Source organism: Mytilus edulis, chromosome 10 (assembly GCF_963676685.1).
Source record: "Mytilus edulis chromosome 10, xbMytEdul2.2, whole genome shotgun sequence".
Taxonomy (NCBI): Eukaryota; Metazoa; Mollusca; class Bivalvia; order Mytilida; family Mytilidae; genus Mytilus; species Mytilus edulis.
This window is the reverse complement of record NC_092353.1, coordinates 25,383,422-25,410,574: the sequence shown is the minus strand read 5'-3', so window position 1 is coordinate 25,410,574 and position 27,153 is coordinate 25,383,422. Positions and strand designations below refer to the sequence as shown.

At 32.6% G+C, this 27,153-nt stretch overlaps 1 protein-coding gene across 2 annotated transcripts in view; it reads right to left on the bottom strand.

The window, feature by feature from the left end:
* Window positions 1-24,153, bottom strand: part of LOC139492065 (circularly permutated Ras protein 1-like) — a 30,735-nt gene extending 6,582 nt beyond the window's left edge. Inside the window, exons 1-13 of one of the 2 annotated variants that reach the window (XM_071280189.1) lie at window positions 23,978-24,114; window positions 17,250-17,358; window positions 15,851-15,929; window positions 15,700-15,778; window positions 13,882-14,073; window positions 9,340-9,527; window positions 6,680-6,871; window positions 5,992-6,207; window positions 4,306-4,457; window positions 3,666-3,863; window positions 3,161-3,245; window positions 1,684-1,790; window positions 898-1,052 (exon numbers count right to left, since the gene is read on the bottom strand). In XM_071280189.1, the coding sequence (XP_071136290.1) occupies window positions 898-1,052; window positions 1,684-1,790; window positions 3,161-3,245; window positions 3,666-3,863; window positions 4,306-4,457; window positions 5,992-6,207; window positions 6,680-6,871; window positions 9,340-9,527; window positions 13,882-14,073; window positions 15,700-15,778; window positions 15,851-15,929; window positions 17,250-17,341 (1,735 nt within the window). In that variant the 5' untranslated portion in view covers window positions 17,342-17,358; window positions 23,978-24,114. Of the gene's footprint in view, window positions 1-897; window positions 1,053-1,683; window positions 1,791-3,160; window positions 3,246-3,665; window positions 3,864-4,305; window positions 4,458-5,991; window positions 6,208-6,679; window positions 6,872-9,339; window positions 9,528-13,881; window positions 14,074-15,699; window positions 15,930-17,249; window positions 17,359-23,977 lie in introns of both variants that reach the window. The other variant, XM_071280188.1, reaches the window with a different exon arrangement.
* Window positions 24,154-27,153: the final 3,000 nt, after the last annotated feature.

Sequence of the window (27,153 nt, the reverse complement as noted above, 5' to 3'; positions counted from 1 at the left end):
CTGTAATTGTCAAATTGAAAACAATGAAGAAAGTTATTGGACAAAGAAAATTGTATACAATTTGATATTTTATCAGAATATTGGACAAGTTATCAAACAAGCAATCTTCAAATGGCTAGGATTTTATTGCCATTGGTTTTGCTATTGGTCAATTAAAAAACTTTAGCTACTGGAGTTTGGTGTCTTAAATTTCTTGCATAGCAGGGATAAAAACAAGGTGACAACAAATTTTCCTCAAATTTGACAGAAGAAATTTTTTTTTATGTAGCTAATTAAAATGGCTAAAAATTATTGCTTTTGATTTATAAGTAAATAAAATTGAGAATGGAAATGGGGAATGTGTCAAAGAGACAACAACCCGACCATAGAAAAAACAACAGCAGAGGGTCACTAACAGGTAAGAATATATATGAAAACAACACTATATAAATTTCATGCATCCAAAGCACTTTTCTCGACTTACCATCTTTATGAATGGTGGAAGCTGAATATATAAAACCCAAGGATGAATAAGAACTAAAACAGCTGATAACCTATATGACCATAAAATGACATAAAATAATGGCTCAATCCATGCAAGGTCAATTAGCCTCATGGAATGCAGGAACGAAAATTTACCCAGCAGCATTATCAAACCAGTGTTGTAATAGTTTAATATGCAAAATCGTTTAAACAGGTTAGTTTATGCAATGACTTTTTGTATGAATTTTATGATTTGAAAAATAAACCAAACTCCAAGTTTTACAAAATTACTGCAAAATTGTTTGAAAGTATTTTTGATCTGTGCTCAGTAATCAAAATACCAAACATTTTTCAACAGCAGAAAACATTTTCTAAGCTAACCTTTAAGGTTTAAGATACTTCCTTGTATATATTCATATATTTATATTGCAATACCTTCTTTTTTGTTGTCAGTTTCCATAGGTGAGGAGTCTTTATCTTTTGTCTGACCTGTTCTGATACCATATTCAAAGGTTATTTCTGTATCTGCTGTAACATTTCCTATCTGTCTGACTACTTTACTCTCTTCTTTATCTTCTTGCTGAACAAACCTGTGTTCACATTAAATTCATTGATTAACAGGTTCTCCATATTAAGGACATGCACAAGTACAAAAATAAAGCTGGTCTAATAAAGGATTTTACAGGCAACCAGAAACATCAAGGCAAGACAATAAATTAACCTAATTTTTGGTTCCTCACTAATTAAGTTAATATTTCTGAAACAGTAAAAGCTTAGTACAATCTAAAGATATACAGCAATTAAAAACTCTTGTCAAGAGAAAATAGATAATCTTGAATGGAACAAAAAATAACATGTTCCATGTGCAATTAGGTCCCTTTGTTAGTTGATTTCAACAGCTCTAAGAGGTTTTGATAGTTATAAAACCAGGTTTTACACACCAATTCTACATATAGCAAAGCCTGTAACAAGTCAGAAATATGAAAGTTGTTTTCCATTCGCTTGTTGTGTTTTTCCATTTTTATAAAGAAATTTCAATTTAGAGTTCAGTTTTTTCCAATTTTACTTTTTAATGTGCCTATAGTAAAAACTTCTGTATTAGACTGAAATCACAGTCATATCTATAATTATACATTGATCAATGTTATTTTTATTAACAATAAATCAAACAGTAGTTGAGAATAAAACAAGAAATTGTTAGCAAATTTAAAACAGACTTACAGTTGTTTATGAAGCAAGAAGGTAGCTACTACATTGGTTGCTATGATACGATCAGCCAAGATGGTAGAAAATTCCTGTGTTAACTTTAATGGATCAACAATGTTAACCTACAATAAAGTAAAAAGAAAATGTATAGCCATCTGAGAAAAATATATAAACATGTATGTATCAAAACTAGTAGTTATTAAACATTTGTTTGGACCAAGATTGTATGTCTCAAGCTGATTTTTTAGTTTTCAAAGAATGTAAACATGGTAAAAACAGCTAGTTTCATTACTTATAATTTGACATAATTTTTTTTTGGGTCATTATTCCTTAATCATTCATAACAACTTTTATAACTTTGATCTATGACGCTATATCCCTTTTCTCATTTATTCATAAAACAGACCTAAGAATTGTTTTCCTTCACAGAACCCATGGTGACTATACCACATGATATAGGTAAGTGAACCTATAAAATGATTTCTCTGACACTGAAAAATGAGATTTTCTGTCCCTGGTAAGGCTTGTTCAAGTCAGATTACAATTTTAAGACATCTATCTGCAGAGTGTCTGATATTTCCTGTATTGTTCTATTGATATTGTTTGATATGTTCACAATGGATTAAAAAAACATGAAAAATCAGGAGAACAAGATGTGTTCATGTGTTCTACCATAGCGTTGGTATATACAAAAGTATCTGTGTAAATCATGCAAACAGTTGACACAGTGATAAAATGTTATCTATTGACTTATATTAGAAATATAATAGATACTAATAAACAGCTGCGCCATGAGCGCATGATAAGCCTGACGTCTTGTGTGGAAGTTTTATGCAATAATCATAAATAGTTTCTGAGGAAGTTTCAAGCAATAACCATTTATTGTTTTTGAGACACGGCGGGACATGTGAAACCCCCCACCCAATTTTTTTTTACAAATATCACTAAAATAAAATTTTGAATCAAACCAAAAAGTATACAGATCTTTAAATTAGTATAACAAAGAAGTGTGTACAGTTTCAAGCAATAATCATAAATTGTTTTTGAGATACGGCGCGACATGTAAAAAAAACCCTCCCCTTTTTTACAAAATACTCAATAACTCAAAAATAAAATTTTGAGTCATCACCAAAAAGTATACAGATATTAAGATTAATATAACTAAGAAGTGTTTAAAGTTTTAAGCAATAATCAAGAAACGTTTTTGAGATACATTGCGACATGTGAAAAAAAACACACCCCTGTTTTAGTTACAAAGTGCCGTAACTCAAAAAGTTTAAATCTTATTTTCACCAAAAAGTATACAGATCATTTGACCATCATAAGAAACAACTATATTAAGTTTCATGAAATTTGGATAAGTCGTTCTCAAGTTACGGTGCGACATGTTTACGCCGGACAGACAGACGGACAGACGGACGGACACCGGACATTTGTATACCATAATACGTCCCGTCAAAATTTTGACGGGCGTATAAAAACTATAACCTACCTGTCCACCAGTTGTATCAGCTAGTTTACCAAGATGTACTAACTTACAATCAGTTCCTTTAATACTGATTACTGAGATTGTCACACTGAAACATGGAAATAGATGTAAAACTAAAAATAATGTTAGCAAAGCCCCTAAAACTATCCTACCTATTCCATACAATTATTTAAAATAGAATGTTTAACGAAAAGATATTGTTTATAAAAAGATGAGTTCTTAGATAAAGTTTTTAAACTATCTTGAAAGCAGTCAGTAGACCTTGTAGATAAAATTCAATCTTTTTTTTGGAGAGGAGGCATAATTAAAATCTTCGGGATAATTTAACAACTTAACAAATAATATAAATACATGTTTACCAAGAAATTATCTCAGAAATTTATTTTTTATATCATTTTCTGCTGTTCCCCATTAAAATCCCAGATTTTCAACAAATCTGATTTATTATGAACAATTCGTTTCAATGTCTACCATAAAAATAGTAAACATCAAAGCAAAGATGTCATACCCTTTAGAAGCTGCATCCAATCCAACTTCTTCATAAAACTCTCCTTCATGTAATTCATCATCGTTGTCCAATCTTCCCATGCCAACATTCGCCATACCATCTGTACAAATAATCACCTTTGACCCTGGATGTTGTGCTGCCATGGTAACAGCAATCAAAAGGGTAGGCCCTAATGCAGTAGCTCCACCTTCCTCTAAACTTAAATGCAAAATAACAATGTTGTTTTATTTACTTTTATCTCAAGTCCTCAGATCAAAATAACAAAGTTGTTTATTTACTATTATCTCAAGGACACAGTTCTGAGCCTGTCTCTTATTTCAAACAATAATTTGATTATATTTGGCAATCACTACTAATCTAATTTATGTTAGATAGTCTTCAAGAAAAAATTTGCCTCAGTTGTATATTGCTATATTGTAAATTACTGATCTTAATAATTTTGTATGGCAAAATAAAGTTTTTCAAACACAATAAATGTGTTTTTATATTTTAATCCACTTTGGAAGAAAATGCTAAGAATTATTATTTTGATACAATTTTTTGTTCTAGTTTTTAAAAGTTTATTCTAAATCAATGCCATTAAATGTAAAAAGTTTGAGTGACCTTTTATGTCCAATAATTCATGACAGTTCAACCTTACCTAAAGACCTGATCACCAAGTTGTCGTCTGGTATCCTTGATTGACACTGGCATTTTAAGATCTTTACCTATATCTTTTAGCTCGTCTTTATTGGTTAATTTACTTCCTGCTATAGTTACTGGAGTATCCTTTCCATCACCAATTACAGTAACCTAAAAATAGATTAGATCTACATCATTTGTCAATTAATGATATTATACAATTACAGAAATACAAATTCCATATAAAACTAGGGAATTTATGTAAACTAATATAGTCTGTTTGAGTTCTATATATATCTTAAATAAATGAAAAATGTGTCTAAGGGACAGATGCCCCATCTTGTTTATAGACGGCAAATTCTGTCTGCAATTTTTCAATTTAGAAAGGAACATAACCCTAGAACAGTGAAAGTGGCACCACCCAACTTACATACTTCATCTGTGTTTGGTGGTAATAAAAATTTGTATAAGTTTCATTACATTTGGTTGAGACAAACTAATATTAGAGAACGGAAATTAGTTTTTCGAAAAACATACATATAAATTATTGTTAAACTTAATGCCAAATCCGCTGTGGCAGGGGCATATCTATCATTTTGTATCAAAAATCCTTATCTCAGGTGGTAACTGAATTAATATATTCCATAAGGTTCCAATTTTTTTCTGAAGTCTGATGATTTTTGTCAATAAATAATAAAGTTTCCTATAAGTTTCTATGGTAAAGATTAATTTCAAATTCCAGCCAATATAGTGGAATATACAGTTTATGACCACCACAATCATTCTTTTGTCCTTAACTAAACTATTCAATTTGTTTAACAGAACCATTTAATAAAATACAAATGAAAGACCATTGACTCTGATGATACCCATTAATATTTGAATAAACTGTTATCACAGAGATATGTCTCGCTTTTTTGTAATTTCGATAATGTAAATGATGAAATAAAAAATTGCAACACTTTAACATGTAAGTTTAGCAAATATTCAAAGTCAATAAACTATGACTGAAGGTACATGGCTAAACAATCTCCATGGAAATGAGATGTGCCAATGCTAATACAACTGCATACCAAATACCATTGACCTGTTGACTTATCATAAGTAGTTCTCTTTAAACAAACCTAAACAGAAACTTATACATGTAAACTAAGCAAAATTTCAAAGTCAATATACCATAACTGAGGGGGGCGAGCCAAAAAATCTCCATGGAAATGAGATATGCTGATGCTTATACAACTGCATACCAATTATCATTACTTTACCACTAGTGGTTCCCCATAAACTGACCTAATCACAAACTAATCCATGAAAACTAAGCAAAAGTTTCAAAGTCAATAGACCATAACTGAGGGGGTGGGGGTCAAATAATCTCCATGGTAATGAGATGTGCCAATACTTATACAACTGCATACCAAATATCTTTGACTTACCACTAGTAGTTCACCATAAACTAGACCTAATCACAAACTAATACATTGTGATGCCGGAAACAGCATACCTATGTCTCGTTTTTTGACTCCGTCGAGCGAGACAAAAATGTTGTTTAGAATTAGGTTTTGAAAGCCTGACCAGTTGCTTTATATAATTTATGAAAGTTGCGATGAATAAACATCAGATAAGCATTTATAACTGTTTAATTAATAAATTATGATACAGCAATGTGTGTCAAAAGCTTGTAAGTTTGACAAATGTTGAAACAAACCTCATTATTAAAAGCTATCAGAGCCACTCTCCTGTTAGGATGTTCCTTCAACATTTCTTCTAACTGATGATCAACAGCAGCTTGTGCAGCCTGAAGACGTGACACAAAAGTCACATCTCGTCGCTGATGAGGAAGGTATTGGTCTCTTTGGTCTTCTCTTGTTCTCTGTATGCGTGACAAGGCGTGAGATCCTCTGAAGTTTATTCTACCTGGCACCTATAAAATTTATAATATGGACAGATTAATCTGTTATCTGGCAAATGAAGAACAACTTTCATTTCAGCAATTTTTCGAGTTGTAAAGGGGCATAACTCTAGAATGGTAAAGGTGACACCACCCAATATCAAACTTGATCTGGTGTTTTTTTTATGGTAATAAGCATTGTGTATAAGATTCATTACATTTGGTTGAGGCAAACTTAAGAGAACGGTAACAATAATTTCAGCATTTTGTTTTCCATTTTAAAGGGACATAACTCTAGAAAGGTAAAAGTGTTGTCACCTACATTCAAACTTGATCTGAGGTAATAAGCATTGTGTATAAGTTTCATAACATTTGGTTGAGGCAAACTAAAGTAAGATAACAGATACGAAAACGGACAGACGTACAAGGGTAAAACTGAATGCCCCCTCTGCTACAGCAGAGGCATAATAGGTTAGGAATCAGTTTTAATCAATTGTGGACTCACCTCAGTAGTAACACACATACTGCCAGATGTATCAATACAGAAGATAACAAGAGACTCGTCTGTTCCTGATGGCCCAGCTGTTGTTGTAGATAAAGCAGGTTCTAACATAAAGGTTACATCCCTTTCTTTAGGAATTTCTTCTTCCATTATATCAACCTCATTTACTTTATTACAAAACTCACATGTCCACACCTTAAACAATAAAAAACATGTCAACTCCCTTTAAATAAATGCAGTTTTGTATGTAAATCAAAACTTGTAGATAAATCAATTTTAACTAAAATACATGAATTTAAATATAAATTAATCAAATATTTAGGCAATAAAAAATTACAAGCAGTTATGTCAAATACAGAACATTGATGGGTTTTCAATAATTTATAAATTGCTTCGCTGAGCGCAGCTGGATATGACCACAGAGGTCCAACACTGTACAGTTGAGGCAAAAATGGACACAATATTCGTGCTTGACACAGGTCTGAATTTGGATTGTTAATAAATATATTAGGTTTCTGACACAGAATAACTGTAGTCGAAGAACTTATAAATTTAGAATTGGTATTATGATTTGAATATATATATTTTTTGCTTTTGTGCAATACACTTTGCTGTTTCGAATTGACCCCCCCCCCCCAAAAAAAAAGGTTAACCCCCTTTTTTGCTGTTTGTGGTATACCCTATGTTTTTGCCTATTGCTCCCTTACACTGCTTTTAAATTGTCTTAATTGTCCTTTAACCAGAAAAATTAAACCTAGCGACAATGCCATAATAGCATTATACAATGCACAAAAAAAAATTTGTGGTCGTATAATAACATGACTTGATAGAGTCTATTTTCTTTGACAGTAAAGAACTGCATCCTAATTCAATCTTGTCTTTATATACATGTATATAGTTAGTGCAGCAATCAATAATTGCTAATTTTTCTTTAACGGAATATTCATCAAACACACAGTATTATTCCTGCACTTTTGGTGGTATTTTCCTATTTACTGATGGGTGTGAGAAAAATATTTCTCCCACAAGTGAATATTTTGGTCCTGTTGACTTATTTGTAGATCTTACTTTACTGAACATTTTTGCTGTTTACAGTTTATCTCTATCTATGATAATATTCAAGATAATAACCAAAAACAGCAAAATTTCCTTAAAATTACCAATTCAGGGGCAGCAACCTATCAACGGGTTGTCCGATTCATCTAAAAATTTCAGGGCAGATAGATCTTGACCTGATTAACAATTTTACCCCCATGTCAGATTTGCTCTAAATGCTTTGGTTTTTGAGTTATAAGCCAAAAACTGCATTTTACCCCTATGTTCTATTTTTAGCCATGGCGGCCATCTTGGTTGGTTGGCTGGGTCACCGGACACAATTTTTAAACTAGATACCCTAATAATGATTTTGGCCAAGTTTGGTAAAAATTGGCCCAGTAGTTTCAGAGGAGAAGATTTTTGTAAAAGCTAACGACGGACAACGATGACGACGACGCCGGACGCCAAGTGATGAGAAAAGCTCACTTGGCCCTTTGGGCCAGGTGAGCTAAAAACAGCAAAATTTCCTTAAAATTACCATTTCAGGAGCAGCAACCCAACAAGGGAATGTCCGATTCATCTGAAAATTTCAGGGCAGATAGATCTTGACCTGATGAACAATTTTACCCATGTCAGATTTGCTCTAAATGCTTTGGTTTTTGAGTTATAAGCCAAAAACTGCGTTTTACCCATATGTTCTATTTTTAGCCATGGCGGCCATCTTGGTTGGTTGGGCGGGGCATCGGACACATTTTTTTTTAACTTAATACCCCAATGATGATTATGGCCAAGTATGGTTAAATTTGGCCCAGTAGTTTCAGAGGAGAAGATTTTTCTAAAAGATTACTAAGATTTACGAAAAATGGTTAAAAATTGACTATAAAGGGCAACAACTCCTAAAGTGGTCAACTGACCATTTTGGTCATGTTGACTTATTTGTAGATCTTACTTTGCTGAACATAATTTCTGTTTACAGTTTATCTCTATCTATAATAACCAAAAACAGCAAAATTTCCTTAAAATTACCATTTCAGGGGCAGCAACCCAACAACGAAATGTCAGATTCATCTGAAAATTTTAGGGCAGATAGATCTTGACCTGATGAACAATATTATCCCATGTCAGATTTGCTCTAAATGCTTTGGTTTTTGAGTTATAAGCCAAAAACTGCATTTTACCCCGATGTTCTATTTTTAGCCATGGCGGCCATGTTGGTTGGTTGGCCGGGTCACCGGACACATTTTTTAAACTAGATACCCCAATGATGATTGTAGCCAAGTTTGGTTAAATTTGGCCCAGTTGTTTCAGAGGAGAAGATTTTTGTAAAAGTTAACGCAGGACGACGGATGACGACGCTGGACGCCGGACGCCAAGTGATGAGAAAAGGAATGATAAAAATCATAAGGGAAACAGATCCCACCACTAATACTCATGTATAACGATATTTTTTGACTCTCAACAATCAAATTTTAATTATTTAAATAGCTTGGCAAGCCTTGAGCATTAAATAATTTAACTGTCTCATGTGGAGAAATATCATAACACACTTGTTGCAGTGGTGGAATCTATATATTTCATTTCGTCTTTATACAAGTTATGACTAAAAGCTTTTTCTTTAATCATCTCACCTGCTGTTCATTGTCTTTTGTAATTTTACTAACATGTGACAATATAGCTTTACAATCTTGGCAGTAGGATGGGTCTCCTGTAAACATGTGGCCAGGGGCTATCAGCTTGGAGAAATTGATAGAGACCACATTGGTATCAGCTCTTCTCTCTCTCCTTCCTGGCTGGTTTGGAGATTGTAGGGCACTATCTAAAACAAGACAGACAGATTTGATTGTAAATAACTGTATAAAGACAAAGAGATGACAGAGTGTCACAAGTACCCAGAGGCTCTAAAGTACATTTATCATTCACATAGATCTATTGCACATGTTTCATTTATGGCAACTCTCTGATATTGTGTACTAGAATATGATTCAAGACAAAAATCTCTTTCTTATTGACAATTTTTCTGGTTGGATTCTCTCTATCAACTATAGTTTAAGCTAAATGAAAAAATGTCATTCAAGGGCAGTAGCTCATATAAGATTAGGCTTTACAATTAAAGGGAAACTCCGCAAAAAAATGAAAAATTAATATTTTGTTCTTGAAGCATAATAAACCACATGTTCATCAATAAAAAAGTTTAATTCTGCATGTATGTAAAGAGATCAAAATCGATTTTTGAAATTAATTATCAGTTCTTGGAAATCGCCATCTTGTCAGCCTGTCCGATATAAAATGTCACGTGACTTCTGGTGATATCTATAAACCACAAAGAACAAAGAGATTTGGGGATTACCGACCGTGCGTTATTATCAATCAATCGGGTATTGCTGTAGACTTCATTCAGTGTTTTAATCTTGCTAAGTGTAGGGTTGGTCAAGGTTGTGACAAAAGTGTACATAGTTTTCCCGATCCCACAACACAAGAAAGACATGCAATGCATGGTTGTGCAGCCTTAAAGTAATAGCAAAAAGTTTCATCTATAGCAAGCTTAAGTTGGTGTGTGACGACCATTTTGAACAACCTTCTTTCGGGGGAGATTGGTAATTATATTCTTTTAATACCAAAATAACCTAGCAGTGCTGATAGCTATAGTTATCAAATCCTTATATGATAAGATCTCGTTGATAAACAAATATATAGATTTGATGAGAAGAAAAGTTTCAATTATATATAAGAAAGACAAAATTAATGCAGTGTTCTTGTAAAAATCAATGATATACAAAAGATTCATTAGTATGCCTCTTTTATTTAAAGTACATTGATTTATATCAAGAATATTTCCGTATATAGACAAGGTAATTTTTCTAATTAATAAAGTTTTACTAATTATAAATAAAAAATTTTTTAATTATGTTATTCAACGGCTATTGACAAGGAGCGATGTTAGGAAGAGCTTTAGCTTGGACATAATATGTTGATATACAAATGTAATATAATATTTCCACTGCCAGGTTATAGAAATATAAATATCGAAATATCGGACATTTCAATTTCTTTATTAAAGAGTTGTGTTTATTTTAACTAATCTTTGAATGATATACAGAATCAATTCAGAACGGTCATTTGTAAAGACACTTTACAGTAAAATGTGTGACCCTATCTGGTATATTCGGTGAAAAATGTATAGGTTTTGTTTCATTTTTAAATTTTATTTTGTTATCTTATTTAATATATATTTTGGCTTCCTCCCGAATTGACAAAAGGTATGTCAGAATTATTGTTAGATGTAATGTCAGAGTGACAAATTCAGCAAGGTATTCCAAGGACGTATATTCGATACATGTCCCTGTGTATTCCAGTGACATCCTGTCGACTAAAACTCGTATGACACAATTAAGCAATACAGATTCATGCATGGTCTCTTTATTGATGTACCAGGTGTGCACAGTTAACATTTATTGAACCACATATTTGTGTCTGATAATAAGTTTAAAAAAATTCATAAACATGATCTTTGAAATTTTTGACAAACAGAAAATGTTTTGTCATGATTATGGAGCCTTTTTGTGAAAAAAGTAATCTTCATGCAAATACAAGCTTTTGTCGATTGACAAAGATGCAGATATACAGTAATGCAACACTTATAGTCACTTGAAGATAAGCTGAGAATCCCTTCTATGTCTGTCTGGTTTTTTTTTTGGTCTTATGTCCCCTATATCTTTATAAGGATTAGGATGACACAGGAATTTGTCATTGTATTAAAATTAAGAAGTGTAGATAGAGTGGCATATTGAAAACAATATACATGTATAACCGAATATAGAAAAAATAAAGAGAATGATCGACGAAAATGGGAACTAGTTATTGCAAAGAAGCGGATATAAAAAGAGAGGCACATTTGGAAACACATGTTTGCATGACAAAGTTATTGCTGGATTTGATATTTTTATTTATACAAAATCACACATCGTGTTCCTAATTGATATTCACGTGCACTTACTTGATGTCTGCATAGCGGCATGGTTATAACTTAAAAATAATTAAGTTTTCCATTTGTTATATGGTAGTGTTGCTGTGTTTCTTTATTAATGATTGTGTAAACTGTATAAAAAATCTTCATACCCGTTTAGTTATTGCCTATAGACGTTTGATTATTGTTACATATGATCAGAGACATATAATTCAATTGTATTAATTGTATTATATGTCTCTGATATGATATATATTATATATATAGAGAGAGAGAGAACCTTTCATACATCTTAAAGTAAAACGACATTAAGAACCCTGTAATACTAGCTACTCAATATGGTTGTATTGGAATACAGATAGAGAACTAGGCATGGTCCGAGATCATGTAATATTTGCCACATGACGCTCATATTTCTTTCTACCATCATCATTTTATTCATTAAATATTGCTGTAAACATCGATGTTTAACACCCAAACAAAATGGGAGTAGTATATACCTTCAGAGCTTCTTCGTGGTATATATTTGTGAAATATATAATTACTTTTTTTGAGAGAACACTCACCAAAGCAAAACGAACGATATAACAATGCAGGCATTTAGTTTTCGTCAGACACAAGATAAATAATCACTCTCAAAAACGTATATATGCATGCAGTTTCAAATATCAAGAACAATTAGCGATCGATGTCTATAGGTCACTTTTAAGTCCGTTTACAAACTGTTTAGAGTCAGACATGCCACTTGTACATTCTTGGAAGCCTTCATGTACAACATTCGACGATGGGAACTCTTCTCTGATGGTGTTGATAACATAAGTTTATATGGTAATTCTGGTTATCTGTATACAAGTGGTTGGCCTTGTCTGTCCCAACAATCATATTAACGAAATGCTACTAGTCTGCTTTTTCTGGTAGAGAGGACCTCTGGAACTCATCCTCAATGGCCCTTATACGTCATAAAATTTACAAGTATACAAGAAAAGATTGTTTCAAGAACAACCAGGTTGGGACGAATTAATCTTTATAAAATCATCAATAGCAGTTTGACTTTTATTACAACTACTGTACTACTAATTTGGATAATTGACCGCTATCCTGTTCAACATTGAAACAATTATCATGCATAGAATATAAAACAAACAATCCTCAAACAAAATAATGTATTAGATAAGATTTATAATATATGTATATATCCATTAATGAAATAAACAGTAATTAGCATTCTTTTCACAAATAATTTAGTTAGTGATTGTCAGATTAATTTAAATAAACCTAAAATATTTTCAGTTCAAGATCAGTAAAAATGTTCAACAGATATTTTATGAAAAAATCTCAACAATAATTTTTGAAATTCGAAAATATTTATTTTTATATAATTATATAGGAAGTTTTATTCAATAATACAAAACGGTACATGCACGTTTATTTTAATATTGTGGTTATTAACTACGACCAACGATCATCTGTGCGCTTTTAATTACGTAGTATTGTGAGAAGAAATTAAGACTTTAACAGATTTTATTTTTTCCCATGATTCAACAAATCGGGCTAAAACGTCACAACCCACTCTCGTAGGTCAAGCGAAAAAGTTACATATACTTGATTTTCTCCGTTATTAGAAGGAATATAAATACAAAACTTTGTGATTGTGTTTTTTATGTTAAGACGAACATATTAAGATGATAAGTAAAAAATCGCGGAATTTCCCTTTAAGGGCTTGTTGACAAAATTGTTAATAGAGTCCTGTGTTCTCAAGATACAAGACAATACTTGTATTTTACCCCTTTGTTTATTTTTAGCCATGACCGCTGTATTAATTGGACAGCAAGTTTATTGGATAAGTTTTTCAACTACATTTTCTAAGGTATTATTGTGGCCAAATTCTGTTGCAAAATTCCAAATCGTTTCAGAGAAGAATTTTTTGTAAAAGTAAAATGATGTCAGTTGGGGACAGATGCTAAGAGGTGAAAATAGCTCAAACTGGCCCATTGCAACAGGTTCACCAAGACATCAAAATCACAGATGGGCATGTTGGAAAAGCTGTGTGCATTTTTTTAAATTATAATCTCAGGTATGGTAGTGAACAAAGTTTCCAAATTTATATATATTCCTGAAAAAAATCTTGATTATTGAAAAAACTTTTCACTACTATTTTTTTCAATTATATCAATGGTATATATGCTGTATCTATACTATTACTTACAAACTTCATGTGATTTGACATTTCTCCAGTGACCTTTCTTCTTCTTTGGAAAATGGAGTAATCTGGCTGGTTCTGATGGGTCCAGTATATCAGTAGTGATGTTCCTCCTCGTAACAGATGGAATTGGAGGGGGTGGTGGTCTTACGCCTAAGATCCCGGGTGCAGGTGGCGCTGGAGGAGGATCTGTTTTATCTTTAATACAATGGTACTATCGTTAAAGTTGCTTCATAATAATTATCAGTTCTGTGAATTCATTTATTTTCCTGGGAACCAAATTTCGTGGATTAATTTGCATTTTCATGGATATTTGATTTGATGGTTTTGTTAGTATAGTCTGCATACAAGCCATTAGAAAATTGGTAAATTTACTTTACATTTTAATTTGTGGTTCATCTGGTCATGAAATTAAAATCAAAGATGGACAGATTGGAAAAGCTTTGAGCATCATTTTCAGTGTTCCAGCTAGGTTTTCAAAAGGGCAGGGTGCCAATCCTGAAAAAGGGCATTTAACGCGCGATATGATAATATGAAAAGGGCATATTTTAATAAAAGATGTTAATCAAACATTTGTGTTTATTCGTTGAATCACAGGTTATACAAGAACAACATCTTTAGCCCATATAGAACTCTATCTTTCTACTTTTAAGGCTGAAAAACTTGTCAAGCAGCTTGTCACACAAGTTTTTTTATCATTGCTTGGCACAGTTGAACTTTATATGCAGTATGTTTTGAAAGGAGATCTGTTTCATACTGTTTCTATGGTCTACCACATTTTACCAGTTTCACCTTTCTACCCCTGCTGTGCTTGATGGCAATACAGCACAAAACAGCTGTGCTCAGTAAATTCACAATTTTAGGATATAAAGCAACAGTGAAAAATAGTATCAAAAATAAAGAATACAGAAAAAGATGACCAAGGCACCCTACCAACACTGCTACTAAGACCCTCTTTAACTTTTCCCATAACTCAAAATAAATATCTAAACATATATATTCTTAAGCAAGAAGTATGGAGACACATTTTAGAATATGTAAATGGGTTACTCAATGCTAGGAAAAAAATCAGATTGAGTAATCTTTCTTTATTCGGGTGTGCTCCTTCTTTGGAGGATTATAAACAGTACGTAAATATGATGTAAATATGATCACAATATGGCGGCCGATTTTGTTATTTTCGTATCAAAAATGAAGGCAGTCAATGACAAATACGTCTGAATTTTCTGTTTATTTTACAGAAAACAAGTAAAACAATGTCTTCAACGAGTTTATAATGGTTTTCCAACTTTCTGTCATTACGTTTCTTCCATGAAACTACGGTAAACATCGCAAATTGTGCCCAAGTTGTTGTATGCACATTTCTTCACAGATTTTTTAATAATATTCTCCAGAATAGTGGTGAAAAAAAATCAAATTTGATATATTACTTTAGAGCTAAGTCAAGAAAGATGATAATTTTTTTAGTTGATCGATAAACTGCTTTAATTTGTTATATATACAGCATACCACATCTTCTTTTTTATATGTTTACATAACTTTTTCTCCTTAGTTCATAAACAGCAACATGCAAAGTTTTAATTTACAAAGGAACTTTATGAAAGTGTATACATATCTAAAATTAAGTAGCTGTTTGGCCTCTCTTTAAATTTTGCAGTAAATATTAAAACTTTCCGCAAGTCATAAAATATATAATTAGTTGCATGATATGTCTTTAACTCAGAAATCTGAACAATCGTAAAATCTGCAGTGACCAAATACAGATCTGGCATGGCTGAATCAAAATTATGAGAGTACATTCAATTTGTCCTTAATATATCATACCAGTCTCCATGATAGCATCTGTAAAATTTGACCCACTTGCTCCATCTGCGACATTGGGATCTGCTCCATCTGCGACATTGGGATCTGCTCCATCTGCGACATTGGGATCTGCTCCATCTGCGACATTGGGATCTGCTCCATCTGCGACATTAGGATCTGCTCCTCTTTTATTTAGTGTTGATTTCTCAGCTATTGTTTCTAGAGCCTCTTCGTCATCTGACTCTTCATCACTACAATGAATATTCTCAAAAATTTGAAAACTTTAACATTTATCAATTCCTGAATACAATGGAATATGGATTATTATACATTTTAAAAATATGCAAACTTATTTTAAATGTGTATAATGTATCCCAAAAAAGTTTATCCCTAAAACATGTAGAAGTGTGAGATATCTGGCTATTACCATTAAGGGATTTCTAAATATTGAAGGCTGTTGCTCCATATTATGATACATGTACAATGTACCTCTCTTTTATGTACTTTGTTATCAGGAAGCTGAAGAGCAAAGGGTAAGAAAATGTACCATACAGTTTAACCCCGCCGCATTTTTGCGCCTGTCCCAAGTCAGGAGCCTCTAGCCTTTGTTAGTCTTGTATTATTTTAATTTTAGTTTCTTGTGTACAATTTGGAAATAAGTATGGCGTTCATTATCACTGAACTAGTATATATTTGTTTAGGGGCCAGCTGAAGGACGCCTCCGGGTGCGGGAATTTTTCGCTACATTGAAGACCTGTTGGTGACCTAGTGCTGTTGTTTTTTTTTCTATGGTCAGGTTGTTGTCTCTTTGGAACATTCCCCATTTCCACTCTCAATTTTAGTATAACATGACCGCATGCAGCCTGATAACAAATTCCAGGTACCCGGGTACCTTTTTTTTTTTATACTTCTCTAGAAAAATATGACAGAATTTCATACACAATTCAATGAACAGGAAGTTGATGAACAATGAATCTTAAAAAATGCATCATACAGCTGTACACCATTCTCACATATACTTAAAAAAGATGTTCAAGAAGCTCTGATAATAATTTGTAGTTCCAAAGGTCTTGGGATTCACAGATATGTAGGTTGTCGTTTGTTGGTAATTGTTTTCTTTTTATACATTGTGACTTGGTTGGAGATTTGTCTCATTGGCTCATGTACCACATTTTTTTATTTACATAGACAGGGGTAAAACATTTACAATTAAAAATACAGCCTTCATTTTTTTTAGAAAACCCTTAATGGTAAAAATGACAGGTGAAGTAAGCTGCATTTATCAGAAGCAGATCCAGGATTTTTAAAAAGGGTGGACCCAAGGTCCCCCAAACTATACACAATTTGCAGAGGTACCAGTAAAAAATCTTGATTATTAATCATAAATATCACTCCCCCTCCTAAATCATCATACAAAGCATCATGAAGCCTTAATCCATAGAGAACATGGAATAAATAGTACTAAATCATTTTACATTCTTCTAATTTCAATAAGTGTTACAACTGTCCACCAGCAGTGACCAAGAATCAAAGGGTTACCTCCATTGACTTATTATAACCACATAGATTACCTGACTTGCATTCCTTCATCATACTCTTCATCAGATACAACCTCATATTCTGGTTCGTCATAAACATACACAAAAGACGAGCCAAAATCCATCTTTAACGATTACTAATCTGAAAGAATTATTTAAAAATAAACATCTGAAAACTTTAGGCTGAAGCATGCTTTCACACACATTTACCACTTAGGACAGAGATATTGAGGAAAAACCATAATTTGATAGTTAATTATGGAACTTGAAACATTGTGATGTCTGTGTAAGTTGTTCAATGTCTACAGGCCAAGTTTCCTTGCTGACATCTTATTCAGACTTTCTTTCTAATTTTAAAATTAACTATGGCCCTGTTATTCTCATAAATTCTTTTTTTTTTTTTTTAACTTTTTCTTTAGCAACTTAAAAATTGTTGTGTGATGTGTATATATAAATGGATGCTGTTTAAATATATTTTATTGTTATTATCAATAGACCATGACAATAGGATCAGACAAAAGTTTTTCAACTTAAAATGTCTTCTCAATTGCATTAAATGATTTGCATATAAATGTCTTAATGATGAAATAACTGAATGAAATAAATCATTGGCGTATTTACCACATCTCCTTTTATTCATCATTGACTTATTTACCACATCTTCTTTTATTCATCATTGACGTATTTACCACATCTCCTTTTATTCATCATTGGCGTATTTACCACATCTCCTTTTATTCATCATTGACGTATTTACCACATCTCCTTTTATTTATCATTGACGTATTTACCACATCTCCTTTTATTTATCATTGATGTATTTACCACATCTCCTTTTATTCATCATTGGCGTATTTACCACATCTCCTTTTATTTATCATTGACGTATTTACCACATCTCCTTTTATTCATCATTGGCGTATTTACCACATCTCCTTTTATTTATCATTGAGGTATTTACCACATCTCCTTTTATTCATCATTGGCGTATTTACCACATCTCCTTTTATTTATCATTGAGGTATTAACCACATCTCCTTTTATTCATCATTGACGTATTTACCACATCTCCTTTTATTTATCATTGACGTATTTACCACATCTCCTTTTATTAATCATTGGCTTATTTACCACATCTCCTTTTATTTATCATTGACGTATTTACCACATCTCCTTTTATTCATCATTGGCGTATTTACCACATCTCCTTTTATTTATCATTGACGTATTTACCACATCTCCTTTTATTTATCATTGACATATTTACCACATCTCCTTATATTCATCATTGGCATATTTACCACATCTCCTTTTATTTATTATTGACGTATTTACCACATCTCCTTTTATTCATCATTGGCGTATTTACCAGATCTCCTTTTATTCATCATTGACTTATTTACCACATCTTCTTTTATTCATTGACGTATTTACTACATCTCCTTTTATTCATTGACGTATTTACCACATCTCCTTTTATTCATCATTTACGTATTTACCACATCTCCTTTTATTCATCATTGAAGTATTTACCACATCTCCTTTTATTCATCATTGACGTATTTACCACATCTCCTTCTATTCATCACTGATGTATTTACCACATCTCCTTTTATTTATCATTGACGTATTTACCACATCTCCTTTTATTCATCTTTGACGTGTTTACCACATCTCGTTTTATTTTGTATTAGTTGGTTTATATTTCAATGCTTACATGGTTTTTTTACATGATCGTAAGCTAATAAAAACCACAAGAAAAAAAAGATATACACGTAGTAAATTTATGAAGAATCCGGTTGAAATTCAAAGAAATATAAAATTCTACTAGAATGGGATAATTATGAACTATGAACTATCTTCTCTCCTTAGTTTATTTTTAATTTCTTGTTTTGTACTTTTTTCTTAACTGTGGTCTTCATTTTCACTCGTGATATATATAGTTACATTATGCAACAGCTGATAAAACACACTTATATAGATGTATCATTAACATAATGCTTTGAATTCGCCGTAAATTAGAATTTCGTTCCCTGATTATCAGACATTGCATAGTTTCGTTCTATTCATTCTTCGTCTTGCAATTTAATTTTTTTTTGGTTGGAGGAAAGTCAGAGTGCCTAATTTATAGAACCACCAACCTTCCGCGGGAAATCTTACATTAAATTTTTAACCAGATGCTCCGCAGGGCGCAGCTTTATACGACCGCAGAGGTTGAACCCTGAACGGTTGGGGCAAGTATGGACACAACATTCAAGCTGGATACAGCTCTAAATTTGGATTGTGATTAAATAGTTGACACAGCATAGGTTTCTGACACAGAATGAATGTTGTCTAATGAACTTAAATATTTTTTTTGCCTTTGAGCAATTCACTATGCTGTTGAATATTAATCCTCTCAAAAAAATTTTGAAGAAATTTTCTTTTTATTTATGAAATCTGAAATGAGATAAATTTAACCCCCACCCCCATTTGTTTTCAAATCCCCCTTTTCCTTTTTCCAAAACTGATCTCAATTCAAATTTCTTTTAAATGGAGTTTGCAACAATAACTACTCATTTAAATACATCATAAAATATTAAAATGTAAAACAAAGTGCTTATTATCACTGAATGGTAAAGATTGTTTTAATTTATCAGTTGGTAGAAAAAGTGAATATACATTGTATATTGTATAAAACAATGATTTAAGTTGATTCAACTACTATTCTGGACAAAGAAAGATAACTCCAATTGAAATATTAATTATATATATTGTATAAAACAAAGATTTAAGTTCATTCAACTACTATTCTGGACAAAGAAAGATAACTCCAATTGAAATTGCAATTAGATATTTCTTGCTATTGCACAATACTGTGCAATTGAAGATTTCTTGCTATTGTGCAATACTGTGCAATTGAAAATTTCTTGCTATTGCACAATACTGTGCAATTGAAGATATCTTGCAATTGCTGAATACTGTGCAATTGAAAATTTCTTGTTATTGCACAATACTTAATATAATAATTTTGGATCCTGATTTGAACCAACTTGAAAACTGGGCCCATAATCAAAAATCTAAGTACATGTTTAGATTCAGCATATCAAAAAAGCCCAAGAATTCAATTTTTGTTAAAATCAAACTTAGTTTAATTTTGGACCCTTTGGACTTTAATGTAGACCAATTTGATAATGGGACCAAAAATTAAGAATCTACATACACAGTTAGATTTGGCATATCAAAGAACCCCAATTATTCAATTTTTGATGAAATCAAACAAAGTTTAATTTTGGACCCCCATTTGGACCAACTTGAAAACTGGGCCAATAATAAAAAAATCTGAGTACATTTTTAGATTCAGCATATCAAAGAACTCCAAGGATTCAATTTTTGTTAAAATCAAACTAAGTTTAATTTTGGACCCTTTGGACCTTAATGTAGACCAATTTGAAAATGAGACCAAAAATTAAGAATCTACATACACAGTTAGATTCAGCATATCAAAGAACCCCAATTATTCAATTTTTGATGAAATCAAACAAAGTTCAATTTTGGGACCCTTTGGGCCCCTTATTCCTAAACTGTTGGGACCAAAACTCCCAAAATCAAACCCAACCTTCCTTTTATGGTCATAAACCTTGTGTTTAAATTTCATAGCTATATATAGATTTCTATTTACTTATACTAAAGTTATTGTGCGAAAACCAAGAATAATGCTTATTTAGGCCCTTTTTTGGCCCCTAATTCCTAAACTGTAGGAACCAAAACGCCCAAAATCAATCCCAACCTTCCTTTTGTGGTCATAAACCTTGTGTCAAAATTTCATAGATTTCTATTTACTTAAACTAAAGTTATAGTGCGAAAACCAAGAAAATGCTTATTTGGGCCCTTTTTGGCCCCTAATTCCTAAAATGTTGGGACCAAAACTCCCAAAATCAATCCCAACCTTCCTTTTGTGGTCATAAACCTTGTGTTAAAATTTCATTGATTTCTATTCACTTTTTATACTAAAGTTAGAGTGCGAAAACTAAAAGTATTCGGACAACGACGACGACGCAGGGCGAAGACGCCAACGTGATAGCAATATACGACGAAAAATTAAAATTTTTGCGGTCGTATAAAAACAGGAATATGTTGTTGCATTCAAATAAATGATTTTTGTTAATTCAAAAAGAAATATTGATTTCTGAGATGTTTATAGTATAACATTATTTACGGCAGCAAAATAAGAATTGGACTTCAACGATCCTTAATTGTGTTCAGTCGCAAACAAAGAGTAGTAACACACGATCATTATCATACACTTACAGTTAACATTCATGATACGCACACCCTCACCCGACTCCCCTCCCCCCCAAAAAAAAACAAAGTAGACCCCACTTCATTAACTTATAAAATCATATTGACATACTGAAACATTTTTCAATAATGCCTTTGGTTATATTTACTATGATAGTTCCTCTAGACTTTTCACTCCTTTTCTTCTAAAGGTTGTACATTAAATACATTAGTTCTTTTGATCATCGGGAAATTGTGCTTATATTTCTTTATTATTTTTTTGGTTGGAATTGGTGAAGTTGAGGTGAAAGAATCAAGATAAGATTTTAGGAAATTCACATGTAGACGGAAGCTTAATTAAACTGTTTCTGTTCAATTTATACTGATATCTGCAGATATATATAGGATAATCAAAGCCATGAGCCAACTAAATTACAATCTAATTAAAAACCGATCTCTCATCGCTCCTGTTTCTGAAATGTCGCGTGGGAGATCTAACGAAACTTGCTTTGAGGTCACATGTGAGAGAACTAAAAGTCATGAATTTATAAAGATATGCAAATGAGTTGATGACCTATTAATAAGCCAATCAAAAAAGTTTATGAATTATTATGACTGAGTTAAATCCCTTTGCCTTACGTTAAACTTCCAAGATCGTGGAAGACTCAATTTCATTGGTCGAAAAAGACACACCTACGAGGTCACTCACATGTGACCTCAAAGCGGGTTTCGTTAGATCTCCCACGCGACATATCAGAAACAGGAGCGACGAGAGATCGGTTTTTAATTAGATTGACTCAATTACCTCCATGTTTTTAGTATGACAAAATAGATACACTCTATCAATAACATTGTATCAGTTTCATGAAAACAGAACTGCAAAAAGAGCGAATATTTTTACTTGTTTGTTTCAAGAACTATCTTCTTCATAAGATAAGTTGTAAACATGAGCATAAAATATGCTATTGCAGGCATATTCTTTACACCACTTTCGACAGTAAATTCAGGGTCTTCAGCACTTTGAATTTCTTCCGGCGGAAAAAAACGGAACCAATCAGTTGCCATATTTGCCATATTTGCGGTATTACGCAACTCTCCATTTGACGTCATAAATTCTTTGTCGACTTTCATATTCGTGCATTGTTCCGTAGTTTTCCTATTTCACAATGTTAATGGTATTTGGGGAAAATGTCAATTTTGCAAATGCACAGAAATGCTAATAGAATTACTTGCAATAATTGTAAATGCTGGTAGAACATTTTTTTAAGTATGCAATAAACATTCCAATTGAAAAAAAAAATAATGCTATAAATCGTATCAGTGTATTTTTTAGATTTGATATTGAATTTTACATGAAACCAGTGTATTGCAATAACAGGTTATTAAAATTATTGAACTAATGAATGCTATATAAAGAAATAATTCAAGTATGAATGTTTTTTACATTTATTACAAATCTATAGCGTATTGTCAACAAATAATATTTCATTCATTGCTTGTTGATTGCAAGTTAATTAACTTTCGGGTGTGTTGCCGAAGTTTAATGGTTTATGGCATTGATAAACAATCAACACATAGCACGTGGAGCATATGAAAAATAAATGAATTGATAGAGCCATATTTTTTTAAAACATTTTCTATCAAGCTTTTTTCCTTTTATTATTTGATAGCAGTACAGGTACGAAGATTATGATAGGATGAAGGATTAATTTTTCTCACACTTGTTTTACAATAAAACCTATAGTATTTAAGTCTGTTATCAACTTTTCTTTTAAATTTGAAGTTTCATATATGACTACAATTGTCAAGATGTGACAGTACTAACGTTTTGTTTGTATCAGCGTGGGTACCTGTTGTTGTTGTGAAAGTGACGTAATAAACGTCAACCTCAAACTACTGTTTACAGTATACGAAATAAAACCGTTAAATTATTTAAATTTACATTGTAACTGTAATTATTAAACCAACGTATTTTTAACATTTTGGAAAGACATAACGTCGTATTTGTTCAAAAATTATGATAGATATTTTTACCAATTAAGGGCCAAAATATTGCCCTTGTGGCATTTTTCAGATATTACCGGGGCCAATAAATTGGCCCTATGGCACAGAACTCGTTAAGCAACATGATATGCATGATATGCATGTGACCAGTTATTTAGATTTAGATTTATAGCAAACCCAGCATGATACATGGTCTGGGGTAATTGGTATTGACATGATGTATGAGAAGAATACAGCAACAAAGTAGATGTAGATTCACCATCAGGCTTACATGTATGTCTTAGACTAGAGTTGAGCACACATGTCACATGTGGGATTCAAACTCACAACCTCGGTGTAAACAGGCTATTGATACAGTATTTCTAATGAGGCACCCAAGAAAAATAGTAGATCTTGCCAGGGCTAGAAAACAAATCCATACATGTACAACAGTACAAGACTAACACTAACATGACTAACTCAGCTTGGAAGTTCAGAGTTCTGTTGCGAATACTTACAATCTTCTTTACGTCTGTTCTTTATCGGTCAAGTAATTGCTAAAAAAAGAAACTAATAAACCGTCGGTTATCTAAGGCTTCAAATATATACGGTCATTTCTTATTTTAGCAGATGATAAACAAACATTTCAAAACAGGAAGGAGTTTTATAAAATTTGTAAACATCGGGGGTTTTCCCGTCGCCACCTGGTTTTCCGGATCACGACCTATCCTTACCTTACCTCTGTATCTTTAACCTCCTATATAGGAGAACCACACCAGTGTCTTCATAGGCACCAGTATGTCTAACATGTGCAGTTATACCCTCCATCTGCGTGCTTTATATATACATGTAGTGCGGTAAAGGTCCAATACCATTGAGTTTTGTTTAAATTACAGTTTATATACACATTGTTCGTTTTCCACATCACTAATTCTTGGTTAAAATATTACACCTTTACGTTTTTCTTGTCCTTTTTCCATCCTCTTGACAGGAAACTATATCTGGTGGTGTGTAACAAAAAGAGAAGTCGGCGGCTACAGTATTCAATTTCGGCCATTAATTTTGTATCTAGTTTTAGATTTTCCCGCAGCATTGTAATGTCTAGTAGAATTTGCATCTTTACTTTTGATGTCTACATTTCTTGAATCCTTCAGAATGGCACTAACTTCATCCATAATTGAATTCCTAGTATCTGATAACCCTTCACAGGCTAGGATAAAATGTTCCAGCGTTTCGTCCCCTTGGTGACATATAAGACAGATCGGGTCTGTTTCATTTTCATACATTTTGATTCTGTGTGACTGCAGAATGTATGTGCCGGTTAGCATTTTTAGCTTTGGAGGAATTCTTCCTATGTCTCTATAGCTGATTGACATCAAGTTTGATTTTTAGTAGTGGATGTTGCTTCCCTTGGTGAAATTCCGTGTAATTTAAGTGTTGTAGGCCTTTGTAGTAATTAGAACCATTCTTGTTATTGAGTCACTCCAGTGTTTTTGGATAATTCGGTTTATCAATGTGATCCATTTTTCTTTCTTCATAGGTATATCAAGGTACGTGTTGATTTCATCCATGTTATATTTTGTAAGGATCTTTTTGAGTTGTATAAACCAGCTATTAGGGAGCTACCATTTGATTTTTATGGGGGGGGGGGGGGGGCTAGGATGAAATTTGAAAAAAATAGGAAGGACAGGAATTTTGAGTAAAAAAAAAGGCAGGATGAGACACTTGCAAAAAAAAAAAGTCAGGATGACAATTTAGGTAAAAAAAAGTCAGGATAAACTAAAAAAAAAAAAAGCAGGACCGAATAGAGTGAAAAATAAAAAGGCAGGACAGAGATTACAACTAAAAAAAAATGCAGGACAACATTTTTCATCCTAGCCCCCCCATAAAAATCAAATGGTAGCTCCCTTACTGTCCAGGGATTTAACACTGATTTGTCTCCATGCCAGTTGTTTTTCCGTGCTGCTTTCATCTTGGTTACAGATGTTGTTAAATAATCCTAGTGCTCTTTTGTCAATTTGCGCTTCGACGGGTAGTATTCCTGATAGTATGTACACCGCCGGGTCTAGTGTTGATGTTGGAAGTGAAAGCAGCTGTTTCAGTAATCTTTTCTGGAATTTTAGTCTAGTTGAAGTAGCATATAGCTGTTTTGGGTAGTAATAGTTGCATTCCGTAGAGTAACATAGGGCTTATGTAAGTTTTAAATACTAGGTGTACCAATGTTTCTGGATCTAGTCCGTTATGTCCATGGAAACCACCGCCAAATAAGCCGTATGCACTTCTTCTAGCTTTCTTGATATTTTCCTCCACATTTATAGCAACGTTTTCCTTCATTGGTGTTGTTCGAATTATTTCAAGATGTAGTGCCTGCTTGACATTTGGCATAACGTTATTTCCAATGTTGAATATGCACTCGTTGGTATTGTTCTTTTTATGAGTTTTTGACAGCAGGTTTAAAGGCCACACTTTTTTTGGGCTGTAGCTCATAGCCTTCCATGTACGCAAAATCGTGCGCCATATTTATCAGGACTTGTGTGTCGTCTTCTTTTGTACTCATTAAAGCTATATCATCAGCACAGGCGCTGGCATTGCATGTTATATTACCAATCCTTATACCAAGATTTGAGTTTTCCAATCTGTCTAGTAGTGGATTTACGTACAGTTTGTATAGGTCTGTGCTGAGTATTCCACCTTGACGAACATCCAATGAGACTGGGAAGCACTCAGACAGAGATATTTCCTCCCCATTTGATGGTACTGGCAGCATCAATCAATCAATCGATCCGCGCTCCGATTAGCAATCGATAACGGGTAAAAAAAAACATTAAATCATCAACCGGTCATTCTTTTTTTGGTAAATGTTGTTTATCTTACTGGGAAAATGAACATTATTTTTCTATTGAATGTGATAGTAATGATTTAAAAAATTGAGAGTAAATCAAATGTGAAATATTAATTTATGGGGTATCCTTTTGGACAACTATTTATCTAGTGAACAAGTTGTTGATGATATCAGAGACATATAATACAATTTAAAACGAATGTTGAATGTTGAAAAAGAATGTGAAATGTTGAAAACGAATGTTAAATGTTGGCAACGAATGTTAAATGTTGGCAACGAATGATGAATGTTGAAAACGAATGTTGAATGTTGAAAACGAATGCTGATTGTTGAAAACGAATGTTGAAAGATGAAAACGAGTGTTGAATGTTGAAAACGATTGTTGAAAGTTAAAAACGAATGTTGAAAGCGAATGCTGATTGTTGAAAACGAATGTTGAAAGTTGAAAACGAGTGTTGAATGTTGAAAACGATTTTTGAAAGTTAAAAATCAAATGTTGAAAACGAATGTTTAAATGTTGACAACGAATGTTGAATTTTGAAAACGAATGTTGAAAGTTGAAAATCGAATGTTGAAAAACGAATCTTGAATGTTGGAAACGAATGTTTAATGTTAAAAATTGGATTTTGAAAACGTATGTTGAATGTTGAAAACGAATGTTGAATGTTGAAAACGAATGTTGAATGTTGAAAACGAATGTTGAAAGTTGAAAATCGAATGTTGAATGTTGGAAATTGAATGTTGAATTTCAGAAAACGAATGTTGAATGTTGAAAAAGAATGTTAAAAGTTGAAATCGAATGTTGAATGTTGAAATGATTGTAAATCAAATGTGAAATATTAATTTATGGGG